Source organism: Onychostoma macrolepis, chromosome 06 (assembly GCF_012432095.1).
Source record: "Onychostoma macrolepis isolate SWU-2019 chromosome 06, ASM1243209v1, whole genome shotgun sequence".
NCBI lineage: Eukaryota > Metazoa > Chordata > Actinopteri > Cypriniformes > Cyprinidae > Onychostoma > Onychostoma macrolepis.
This window is the reverse complement of record NC_081160.1, coordinates 2,239,080-2,252,782: the sequence shown is the minus strand read 5'-3', so window position 1 is coordinate 2,252,782 and position 13,703 is coordinate 2,239,080. Positions and strand designations below refer to the sequence as shown.

The 13,703-nt window shown below is 39.6% G+C and overlaps 1 protein-coding gene across 2 annotated transcripts in view; it reads left to right on the top strand.

The window, feature by feature from the left end:
* Positions 1-13,703, top strand: part of LOC131542998 (NACHT, LRR and PYD domains-containing protein 12-like) — a 43,516-nt gene that overhangs the window by 25,947 nt on the left and 3,866 nt on the right. For both annotated transcript variants that reach the window (XM_058780147.1, XM_058780148.1), the window contains 3 exons: positions 4,514-4,687; positions 11,966-12,139; positions 13,364-13,537. In XM_058780147.1, the coding sequence (XP_058636130.1) occupies positions 4,514-4,687; positions 11,966-12,139; positions 13,364-13,537 (522 nt within the window). The remainder of the gene's footprint in view (positions 1-4,513; positions 4,688-11,965; positions 12,140-13,363; positions 13,538-13,703) is intronic.

Below are 13,703 nucleotides of genomic sequence, written 5' to 3'. Positions count from 1 at the left end.
AAAAATAAATAGGAATTGAAAAGAGAAGTTTTATTTAAATCAATTATGGGTAATGAAAGTATATTTTGGTTTTGGAGTCCCCAACAACAGGCTGACATGCATGCAAGGTCAAAAAACATTTTCAATTTCTTATAATATGCATTTATTTTAACATTACTTACTCAACGACTCCCAAACCATTCGCTCAACAATTCATTTTTCCAAACCCCTCCTTTGATTGACGCTAATCTGCGGTGATTGGTCCGATTGGTCAATTTCATTTCCATTTCATCATGCCTGTAATGCCTGATGGTCGTCTGAAGCGGTTCTCACTCAGAGTTGTAACAGAAAGTTTAAGAACATCAAGAGCATTGAAGACGTGGCTTTGGGTCTACAGTCAATTGAAAGCAAATCTGCAAAAGCTATTGTCTGCTAGCTATGAAGATCTTTATTAGATGAACACCGCGTGTGCTGTCTACGGTTCCACAGGTATAGATAGGCTACATTCGATTACAATAGCCTATACGATACCACTATGTCATTACCAGTTTGTTGTACATGTACCTTATACATTAAATAAGCTGTCACAAAGTACACCCGCCAAACTCGGCACGCGACCTGTTCCAGGAGGAATGCCTTTGCAGAATTAATATTGATATTTTCACAATATTTACGCTTGCAGAAATATACATTTGTTTACATTTTGCAGAACAGATGATCTGTCAATGTGCATTTGTTTCGTTATGTTCAGATGTTCTTTAGCAGTCATGTTTTCACTCTTCTTCGTGTCAGAGGTTTTATTTATATATATATATATATATATATATATATATATATATATATATACATATGTAATGCATAATTAATATACTTTAAAATAGAATTTAATTCAGTGATGCAAATCATAATTTTCATCAGCTGTTACTCCAGTTTTCCGAGTTATATGATCCTTCAGAAATCATTCTAATATATTAATTTATTACCAGTGTTGGAAACAGTTTTGCTGCTTAATATTTTTTGGAACCTGTGACATTTTGTTCAGGATTCTTTGATGAATAGAAAGCTAAAATGAACAGCATTAATAATAAATCAACAAATTGGAATGATTTCTGAAGGATTATGTGACACTGAAGACTGGTATAAAGGCTGATGAAAATTATGATTTGCATCACTGAAATAAATTACATTAAAAAAACATAAATTCCGTCATAATATATATTTAATTACTTTTATTTTTGTTTACTTTTTCATTTTTAATAATGAACCTAGAGGACGAGCATATAGGCTTATGCATTTATTTATTTATGAAGAGAACAGATGGACAGAGACTGCATCACTTTTCATGTTCAACACCACAGTGACAGTGGAGGACACTAAAAACAACGATATATGCTAGGACTGGGTTAAAAAAAAATAAAAAATTCTCTATTTTAATAGATTCTTATTTTTTGAACCAATATCGTTTCTTAACCCTTTTAAACCGGCTGTGTCGTCGCCGACACATCAGACCAAGCTGTATTCATGCTACCATAACTCTTCTGCCGTTTGCACTATCAAAATAATAATTGCTCCTGACAGCAGACAACATGCGCTTTTCGGCAATATATGGCTTTTTACGGTAATTTCTTGCGCTCTGTCAACAAATGACGGCAGATTTCCAGGAGATGGATTGCATAAAATAATAAACAAAATGAACAAAAACATGGTGAAGGAGGAGTAAACAGCACAAGAGTCGATTAGGATGATTTTTGATGAGACTTTGGGAGCAGGCTGAGTGAGACTTTTTCACATGTGGTGTGTGCATCGCTTTAATGAGTCTGTGCATGTAAATGTGTGCGTGTATGAACAAAAAAACCTCCTGAATGAAAACTGTGCAACCCAGTGTCCCAAAAATACTTGTATATATGTATTATAGTTGAATTTTGAAGTAAGAAGTGTTGGATTATTTCGATCACGATTTTTATCTTTTTTTTCTAAATGAAAAACAGAAAAATTATTCCTGTTTTTTTATTTTTGTCTATTTACAAACTCAACACACAAGATTAATGGTCAAAAACTACTTTTTTGAAAGCCATTTGTTTTCTGAAAAAAAGAAACCTTGCACCTGAAAATAGCACATTCTGTTAGAATTTTGCAGTCAAATAAACAAAATTTGTGAAAATGACCTATTTTACCCTTAGGTTTTTAAAGGGTTAAAGGTGCTGTATGTAAGTTTTTGACTCTACTAAAGCATAAAAATACCATAATATTCTCCTTTGAAAATGTGCGTTCCGGGCCGGAATGTCGGTCTCTCTTTTGGTTTGTGAAACGCACCCACTGCCAATTGTATTTCAGCACCCCGGGTTGCCAGTTGGCGGAAAACATAGCGTATTTCATGTCATTCATTGTCATGTGCGCTCGTTCCTGTTAGTGTTGTTAATCTGTCAACCTGCGTGTGCGTCAAGTCTGAGGAGGAGGGGCCGGATGAAAAAAACCCTGTCCAATATTTTGAATTTGGACTGCAATACCTAGTTCAACCACTAGTCAATCCTACATACAGCACCTTTAACTCACATTCCATGCTGTTTTCATTTAATGAAAGCACAGTAGGCTACATACAGTATAGTGCGCCTCCCATCCAGTAAATCGCGAAAGGATTGGTTTATTTGGTTTATTTCTGACCAGGTGAAAACAAGAGTCCAAGACGATATGATGGACAGTTACTACAGTATCTCACAGAAGTGACTACACCCCTCACATTTTTGTAAATATTTTATTATATCTTTTCATGTGACAACACTGAAGAAATGGCACTTTGCTACAATGTAAAGTAGTGAGTGTACAGCTTGTATAACAGTGTAAATTTGCTGTCCCCTCAAAATAACTCAACACACAGCCATTAATGTCTAAACCGCTGGCCACAAAAGTGAGTACACCCCTAAGTAAAAATGTCCAAATTGGGCCCAATTAGCCATTTTCTCTCCCCAGTGTCATGTGACATGTTAATGTTACAAGGTCTCAGGTGTGAATTGGGAGCAGGTGTGTTAAATTTGGTGTTATTAATCTCACTCTCTCATACTGGTCACTGGAAGTTCAGCATGGCACCTCATGGCAAAGAACTTTCTGAGGATCTGAAAAAAAGAATTGTTGCTCTACATAAAGATGGCATAGGCTATAAGAAGATTGCCAAGACCCTGAAACTGAGCTGCAGCACAGGACAGGTTCCACTCAGAACAGGCCTCGCCATGGTCGACCAAAGAAGTTGAGTGCATGTGCTCAGCGTCATATCCAGAGGTTGGTGTTTAGGAAATAGACACATGAGTGCTGCCAGTATTGCTGCAGAGGTTGAAGGGGTGGGAGGTCAGCCTGTCAGTGCTCAGGCCATACGCCGCACACTGCATCAAATTGGTCTGCATGGCTGTCGTCCCAAAAGGAAGCCTCTTCTAAAGCCCGTGAACAGTTTGCTGAAAACAAGCAGATTAAGGACATGGATTACTGGACCCATGTCCTGTGGTCTGATGAGACCAAGATAAACTTATTTGGTTCAGATGGTGTCAAGCGTGTGTGGCGGCAACCAGGTGAGGAGTACAAAGAAAAAGTGTGTCTTGCCTACAGTCAAGCATGGTGGTGGGAGTGTCATGGTCTGAGGCTGCATGAGTGCTGCCGGCACTGGGGAGCTACAGCTCATTGAGGGAACCAAGAATGCCAACATGCACTGTGACATACTGAAGCAGAGCATGATCCCCTCCCTTCGGAGACTGGGCCGCAGGGCAGTATTCCAACATGATAACGACCCCAAACACACCTCCAAGACACTGCCTTGTTAAAGTAGCTGAGGGTAAACGTGATGGACTGGCCAAGCATGTCTCCAGACCTAAACCCTATTGAGCATCTGTGGGGCATCCTCAAATGGAAGATGGAGGAGCGCAAGGTCTCTAACATCCACCAGCTCCGTGATGTCATCATGGAGGAGTGGAAGAGGACTCCCGTGGCAACCTGTGAAGCTCTGGGGAACTCCATGCCCAAGAGGGTTAAGGCAGTGCTGGAAAATAATGGTGGCCACACAAAATATTGACACTTTGGGCCCAATTTGGACATTTTCACTTAGGGATGTGTACTCACTTTTGTGGCCAGCAGTTTAGACATTAATGGCTGTGTGTTGAGTTATTTTGAGGGAACAGCAAATTTACACTGTTATACAAGCTGTACACTCACTACATTGTAGCAAAGTGTCATTTCTTCAGTGTTGTCACATGGAAAGATATAATAAAATATTTACAAAAATGTGAGGGGTCTACTCACTTCTGTGAGATACTGTATATGCTTTTATCGGTTAAAAGCAACATTTTAATCTACAGAATATGCTAAATAACATGAGAACATGACAACCTGATTTGTTTACTATATAGTCATGCAAGCAAAAAATGTGTACAGTATAATAAGAGAAGCTGTAATGTCTACCATGTTATTGTTTTCAATTTAAGATTAAGCTGTGAAGTCATGTAAATAATTAATGGGTGTGTAGTTATTATTATACTGTTATTATTCTCATCAGCGTGGCAGACTGTAAACTCACTGGTCAGTGCTGTGAAACTGTGGCATCAAATCTACAATCATCAAACTTCCATCTGATAAAGCTGGACATGAGTCGCAATGAGCTCCAGGACTCAGGAGTGAAGCTGCTCTCTGATGGACTGAAGAGCCCAAACTGTCAGCTGGAGAAACTGAGGTTTAAAATTAATTTTTCAATATACTGATATATTAACTCCCCGCCAGCGTTTTTTTTTAAAAAGTTGCCAGCCACCGCCAGCATTTTTGATGATTTTCACCTAAATTTGACTGCCCTCAGAATATTTTTTGCTATGAATATAAGAACATATTATATATCAAAATAAAGAACTAAGTCTCTGCTTTTAAACAACAAAAAAAGTTATTCTATCTTCATGTGTTCATGTTTTATCATCATTTGAATGCAGATAGGTTTCATCAAAAATACAACATTTTGGACAAAAAACTGAGAAAAATGCAAAAATGCAAATCATTTTCATCATTTTCACCTGTAAATAATTATATGAATAATTGAAATTGCATTCAATAAACAGAACAAACAGACACACACACACACACACACACACACACAAACATATACATACATATGATTATACACACACACACATATATATATATATATATATATATATATATATATAGGCTACATACATACATATGCATGCATATACTATACACGCATGCACGTACACACACACACACACACATATATATATATATATATATATATATATATATATAGATGGATAGATAGATTTATATATGTAGATCGCGCCCCCACACACACACACACCCCTATTCAGATCAACGGGTTATCGGTTACAACTAGAGATATTTCTGTGTCTGTAAAGGCATCTCTCTCACTGACTACCTAATTCCAATCAGATTCAAAATGGTCAAAGCATGATCTACATATATGATATATATATGACCTACATTTTCTCTGATCCTTCCATTTATGCCAATCGTCTTCTATTCGCACCCTAAAGACCCGGAAGTCTCGTAACTAATTCAGGACATGTGCTAGGGCTTTCCTTATCGTAATACACCTAGAACACGGATTGCTGTAAAAACTCGTCAATGGCGGGGAGGCGTTAGCCTGACTACATCAGACTTCGTACTTCCGCTCAATTTCATTTCGCTTCTGTACTCAGCCTGATATAGCAAACCATCTCCCAGTTTATCTCTGGCTCCGCAGCAGCAGGGCCAACCAACGAACAGAGGGCGGGCTGAGAGCCGTGACGTAGACGCTAAGCGCCGAATTTAAGATTGTACTTTAGGTGAGGGAAATATAAAACGACAGCAGACATGGAGACACGGGACGCTATTCGCTCTGTTGTGGAGAATATTCCTGGCATTTGCCAACTGAAGCCCAAACAAGAAGAGTGTTTGGTTCACATTTTGAATGGAGGTGATGTTGTGGCCCTACTCTCGACAGGTTTTGGGAAAAGTTTAATTTATCAACTGTTACCGATCGTCAGTGAGAAACTGGGGAGGCCAAAGTCCGGCAAGGCAATAATTGTGATTGTGTGTGTGTGTGATGTGATTACTTCACATAATCTGCAAAAGTCGTTCACAGCCATCTTCACTCCGGTATTTTGCTTGATGGTTTTGTTTTCGCTGCATACCTGTGTTTACAACGGAAGTTCGAGGTGGCTGAGCCGGCGAATAACATATGTCATAACCAACCGTTATGTGATTGGCTTACAGGTACACCAATGATTTTAAACTTCAGACAAGCGCCCGCCCACAAGAAAGTAAACGTTTATCAATTATTCCCTTCCAGACTCTGTCTACCAAGCAAAGCGAAGTAGCAGAGTTTGGTATTACCAGGCTAGGGAAGCGTTGTCTCTTAATTGACGAGATATCTTGTCAATGGCGGGGAAAGAGTTAAAGAATCCACTAAACATATTGGTAACACTTTAGTTAAGGGACCAATTCTCACTATTAACTAATTGCTTATTAGCATTAGGACTGCACGATAAATCGCATGCGATGTTCATGCGCATCTTGTCAGTAAAACCAGTTTACGCGATTATGAACGTGGTTTTGCGAAACTTGTCAGTGAACTACGGCTCTGTGTAGTAAATGCTGCTCCATCTGAAAGCACGCACGTGATGGAGATTTACCACTGATTACAGAACCGGCTTTACTGACAAGATGTGCATGAATATCGCATGCGATTTATCGTGCAGCCCTAATTAGCATGGATATTTACTAGCATGTTGGCTGTTTATTAGTATTTATTGTAGTGAACAACTGTCAAACTAGCATTCCAAGGACCAGTTTATGGCAGGGCCCTTCTCTAACTGCCGGTGTGGAGGGAGATGTGCCCACTGTGATAGGATCTTGGTGGAGGAACATAAAAAGATGTTCAGAACCATCAGATAAGATGCCAAGACAACTGCCAGACACCTCTAACAGGACAGGAAGGGAGACCTTCTGCATCCACGACCACCTAAGAGAGGACTTCTCATTGGACTACGGGTTGACCCTCACCATCACACCCAATCCTAAGGTTTAGGAAATGACTGCCATAAAAATTCCTCCAGATCTCTGGATGCAACAGCAGTAGCCGAAACAAAGAAAGGCCACACAGATCTCTGGATACAACAGCAGTGGCCAAAACAAAGAAAGGCCACACAGATCTATCCAAATCATTCATACACGTGTTTGGAGACCTTAAATGGATGCAAACTGCAAGGGATTCACTTCATCCTCAGATGAAGTACAGTTTATGTTGATGGTCATTGACTGTTAACACAACAGTTCACGGAAGCAGGCCTATTAACATATTATGGTATGAATAAGTGATAGTTCAACAGTTTCCTATCATGTTTGGACTCTTTTTGCTCCTCATGATGCTGATAATAGTTTGAAAGAGGTTTGGTAAAGAAATATTGCATGGGTGAAATGTTAAAGACACTGTTTAACTTTGTACTCCACTGTATGCAAATGAGTTCCACACTAGGGTGGGCAACATCATGGCCACCTTGGACACAAGTGGCCAATCACATTCCTGGAACGGAGAGGCGCCAGATTCCAATCTCCTCCTCATAAAAAAGAGATAAAGGTACCTTCCCAAAAGACACTCCTTGTTTTGAGTCTGAGTCCTGTTACCGGGAAGGCAGTAACAGGAACACTCCCCATTTCTGAGTCTTTCATCTAGAGAGACACTAACAGAAACACCAAAGTTCTGAGTCTCTGATACATCCAGAGAGACAGTAGCAGATACGACGTTTTGAGTCTCTGGCCTTACGAGAAAAGAGATTTCAAGCTCATGAGCAAACCTTCCTTATCGCATTTGGCTGCCCTTCAGTTGCAAAGGACCCAGCAGTGATGGACCCCGTCTGACTCTTGCCGCTCCGAAAGCAGCACAGCCCAGTCCGCAAAGGACCTCCGCAGTGGCAGACACTGCCTGAAACCCACGGCTCCTCAACGATGCAGCCAGGCTGCAAAGGACCCCGTGAAGACCCATCTGACCCAGCTGCCCGGTCCATGCTTTAAAGACCCTTTGTGACATAGCAGAAGTTCAACATCCTCCAGGTCAGCATTGACGGCTACCGGAATGCAAATCTGTGCCCTCCCCACTGCACGCAGTCTGCATCACCAGTGGAAGACAATTCTACCACCGGACTGATCACCCACCTGTGGAACGTAATTATGAACTTACCAAACCTCTTTCCTAAAGACCTTGGCTTAGTTTATACCTGCAGCCTGTTTCTCTAACCTGTTTAGATAACATTTACTTGGGGTCAGCATTACGAATAATAGCTATATTATTTGTTCAGAGATAAATAAGCAGTTATTTATCGTTAATTCCACCAGAGCCATTAAGTGGTTCCCATAAGCAACATTTCCATAGACATCTCTTCCATTGCTACATTCAGCTCAACAGCATTGCATTCAGCCATTCTGTGTTCATTCCATTTATTTGTTTCTGCGATTTACTCAGTATCTTCCTTCATATTTAGTTGTCTATTATTCTCTATTAACAGTGTATATTCACTTATTGGTATCATCACTAGTTGTTGCATTTACTCTTGCATATCTATTGTTAACTCTTTCAACGCCATTGACGAGATATCTCGGCAATCAAGAGACAACGCTTCCCCGTCATTGACGAGTTTTTACGGCAATCCGTGTTCTAGGTGTATTACGGTAAGGAAAGCCCTAGCGCATGTCCTGAATGAGTTATGGGACTTCCGGGTCTTTAGGGTGCGAATAGAAGACGATCGGCATAAATAGAAGGATCAGAGAAAATGTAGATCATATATAGATCATATAGCCTATGTAGATCATGTTTTGACCATTTTGAATCTGATCGGGACAAAGTAGTCAGTGAGAGAGATTTACAGACATTTACAGACACAGAAACATCTGTAGTTGTAACCGATTTGTCAATCTGAATAGGGGTGTGTGTGTGTGTGTGTGTGTGTGGGCGCGATCTATCTATAGATCTATCTATCTATATATCTATCTATCTGCATGCCATGTGTGTATGTATGTATGTATGCATGTATGCATGTGTGTATGCATGTGTGTGTGTGTGTGTGTGTGTTCATGCGTGCGTGCACAGTATATGTATGTATATGTTTGTTTGTGTGTGTGTGTGTGTGTCTGTTTGTTTGTTCTGTTTATTGAATGCAATTTAAATTATTCATATAATTATTTACAGGTGAAAGAATATGACATCTGAATGTATTTTGCTTGAAAATGCACTACTTGGATAAAAATGCATTTTTCTCAGTTTTTTGTCCAAAATGTTGTGTTTTTGATGAAACCTATCTGCATTCAAATGGTGATAAAACATGAACACATGAAGATAGAATAAAATAGTTTGTTTTTGTTTAAAAGCAGAGGGTTGGTTCTTTATTTTGATATATAATATGTTCTTATATTCATAGCAGAAAATATTCTGAGGGCCGTCAAATTTACGGTGAAAATCATCAAAAATGCTGGCGGTGGCTGGCAACTTTTAAAAAAAACGCTGACGGGGAAAGAGTTAATAAATTTCATTTATCTTATTACAATTGTGTCTTCTTTGTGTTGATGATCCAAGGCTCTACTAGCTACAGTGGGGCAAAAAAGTATTTAGTCAGCCACCAATTGTGCAAGTTCTCCCACTTAAAAAGATGAGAGAGGCCTGTAATTTTCATCATAGGTATACCTCAACTATGAGAGACAAAATGAGGAAAAAAAATCCAGAAAATCACATTGTAGGATTTTTAAAGAATTAATTGGTAAATTCCTCGGTAAAATAAGTATTTGGTCACCTACAAACAAGCAAGATTTCTGGCTCTCACAGACCTGTAACTTCTTCTTTAAGAGGCTTCTCTGTCCTCCACTCGTTACCTGTATTAATGGCATCTGTTTGAACTCGTTATCAGTATAAAAGACACCTGTCCACAACCTCAAACAGTCCAACTCCAAACTCCACCATGGCCAAGACCAAAGAGCTGTCAAAGGACACCAGAAACAAAATTGTAGACCTGCACCAGGCTGGGAAGACTGAATCTGCAATAGGTAAGCAGCCTGGTGTGAAGAAATCAACTGTGGGAGCAATTATTAGAAAATGGAAGACATACAAGACCACTGATAATCTCCCTCTATCTGGGGCTCCACGCAAGATCTCACCCCGTGGGGTCAAAATGATCACAAGAACTGTGAGCAAAAATCCCAGAACCACACGGGACCTAGTGAATGACCTTCAGAGAGCTGGGACCAAAGTAACAAAGGCTACCATCAGTAACACACTGCGCCACCAGGGACTCAAATCCTGCAGTGCCAGACGTGTCCCCCTGCTTAAGCCAGTACATGTCCGGGCCCGTCTGAAGTTTGCTAGAGAGCATTTGGATGATCCAGAAGAGGATTGGGAGAATGTCATATGGTCAGATGAAACCAAAATAGAACTTTTTGGTAAAAACTCAACTTGTGTTTGGAGGAGAAAGAATGCTGAGTTGGATCCAAAGAACACCATACCTACTGTGAAGCATGGGGGTGGAAACATCATGCTTTGGGGCTGTTTTTCTGCAAAGGGACCAGGACGACTGATCCGTGTGAACAAAAGAATGAATGGGGCCATGTATCATGAGATTTTGAGTGAAAACCTCCTTCCATCAGCAAGGGCATTGAAGATGAAACGTGGCTGGGTCTTTCAGCATGACAATGATCCCAAACACACCGCCCGGGCAACGAAGGAGTTGCTTCGTAAGAACCATTTCAAAGTCCTGGAGTGGCCTTGCCAGTCTCCAGATCTCAACCCCATCGAAAATCTTTGGAGGGAGTTGAAAGTCCGTGTGGCCCAGCGACAGCCCCAAAACATTACTGCTCTAGAGGAGATCTGCATGGAGCAATGGGCCAAAATACCAGCAACAGTGTGTGAAAACCTTGTGAAGACTTACAGAAAACATTTGACCTCTGTCATTGCCAACAAAGGGTATATAACAAAGTATTGAGATGAAATTTTGTTATTGACCAAATACTTATTTTCCACAATAATTTGCAAATAAATTCTTTAAAAATCCTACAATGTGATTTTCTGGATTTTTTTTTCTCATTTTGTCTCTCATAGTTGAACTATACCTATGATGAAAATTACAGGCCTCTCTCATCTTTTTAAGTGGGAGAACTTGCACAATTGGTGGCTGACTAAATACTTTTTTGCCCCACTGTAGCTAAACCACCAATCTTTTAGATAAATCAGTTGACCAGCTCCCTCCAATGTGTGCAATTCAAATTATTGAACAGCTTGTGGGAAACACGCCCGCATTGCCAAATTACCAGTCTTTGACTGGTGCACTAAACTAAGTGAGGTGGGAATTGGTCATCTGATATACTCATAACCGCGCCTTGAGTGACGTGTGACCCAAAATCACAACGTCTTAGGTGACATGAGTCCCACATACTACATTATAAAGTATGTATTAATGCCTTTTCTGCATGACCACATTCTACATCTCTTAATCCACCCCATACCTAAACTTAACAGCTACCTTACTAACTGTTAAAAAGCAGCAACTTATGAGGCAAAAGTTACAGTTAATAGTTAATAAATAGTGAGAATTTGTCCCCAAAATAAAGTGAGACCAACATATGAAATAGAGTAAAAATGTATGATGTCTGAGTTTTGTATGTATATGTGTAAGAGTCACTCTCAGAGGAAAGAAGAATATTGTTGCACAGAAAACAATGTGCAGAGTGTAAACAACACAGTTTAAGATGCTGTTGATGCAGAATTTAATTTACAAAGAACCTAAAACCCAAACACGGCTATTTGCTCATGAACCTCAGTATTTGGTAGATGGCTATGCAAATCAACTGGTCAAAACCATATTCTCCTTTCAGCCGAACTTCTATTTTTTTATATGAGAGCGATTCCACTCTTGTCAGTTTACAATAAATGGATGTGTAATTTGTTTTTTATTATTCTCTTCAGTTTGTCACACTGTAAACTCACTGGTCAGTGCTGTGAGTTTGTGGCATCAGTTCTACAATCATCAAACTCCCGTCTGATAGAGCTGAACATGAGTGAAAATAAGCTGCAGGACTCAGGAGTGAAGCTGCTGTCTGATGGACTGAAGAGCCCAAACTGTCAGCTGAAGATACTAAGGTTTAAAATTAATTTTTCAGTATACTGAGATATTAAAGAATCTGCTAAACATATTAAATATATTGTCAAAATGCATAATGTGCGAGTTTTGTATGTGTAAGATTGACTCTGAGTAAAGACGAATATTGTTGAACAGAAAACAATGCACAGCATCAACTGCACAGTTTAAAGAGAACATAACACACCATTTCATTATAGAGTAGTATTGCATCCTTCATATCTCCAAAGAATCTTTAGTTTATCATATTTATAAAAGAAAGATACAGCTTTATGATTCTCTCTGAAAACAGCCGAGTTCCTGGAGGCGCACTGTGGGCGGAGCTAAAGAATAATGAGCACTTGAGCACCAATTGCCAACAAAACACAGACATTTGACGGTGTTTCACTTACCGTCTGCAGTTCTGAATCATGACCGGGATCTTTAATCGCTGGGGCCGCTCCATCTTTCAGTATCAAACAATGTGCAAATCCAGCCTTGTTTATAAAACATTCGTCAACAAACTCACCTGAGAAACTCCGTTGCTGCCCCAGAAAAACAAACTGCATCTATTGTTTACGTAACACTGGGTTCTTCGGGAAGCTGAACAATGTTATCATTCCCTTACAACCAAAAACGCACTTCTTGGGAGATATTCTTCTCGAGCAAGTCCTGTGCAGTGCTGCAGAATGAACTGCATTGATGGGCGTGCTCTTGCTCTCGTTCTGGTCGATGTGTGCGCGGGCACGTTCTTCCATGAGAAATGCCCATACAAGGAGTTCCACCCTTCATGACATCACGAAGAGCCATGCTCGAAAAAAACTTTCCGAAACTTGTAAGAAACCCAGAAGTCTGTATTTGGCACAAAAATACTGTTATACGTCCAAATCGTTTTTTGAAACTTTGGCCATGTTTTGCATGAGAATCCAACTCTTTAACAGTGTAAATAACTCAACATGCATGAATTTGCATTATCCCCCTTCCCCACCCCTTAAGGTGCGTCTGATGCAGAATTTCATTTATCAGGAACCTAAAACCCAAATTCACCCAAACACGGTTATTTCATTCAGGAGATAAAAATCTATTTGCTTATTATCCTCAGTATCTCAAAGATGGCTGTACAGATCAACTGGTCAAATCTATATTCTCCTTTCAGCCAAACTTATGTTTTATTATATGAGATTCCACTTTTATCAGTTTATAATAAATGGATGTGTAAATAATCTGTTTTTTATTATTCTCTTCAGTTTGCTAGGCTGTAAACTCACTGGTCAGTGCTGTGAGTTTGTGGCATCAGTTCTACAATCATCAAACTCCCGTCTGATAGATTTGAACATGAGTGAGAATAAGCTGCAGGACTCAGGAGTGAAGCTGCTCTCTGATGGACTGAAGAGCCCAAACTGTCAGCTGGAGATACTGAGGTTTGACAGTCCAATGTTTTTATTTGTGTATTTCATACACATGATATTGGGGTGTAACAATTTACTTGTCTCAATATATTGATTACAAATTCTGCCAATGCATAAGCATCAATTTTGAAACATGGATTTCTGAATCATGAAACATTTGTTTCAGCCAATAATCAAT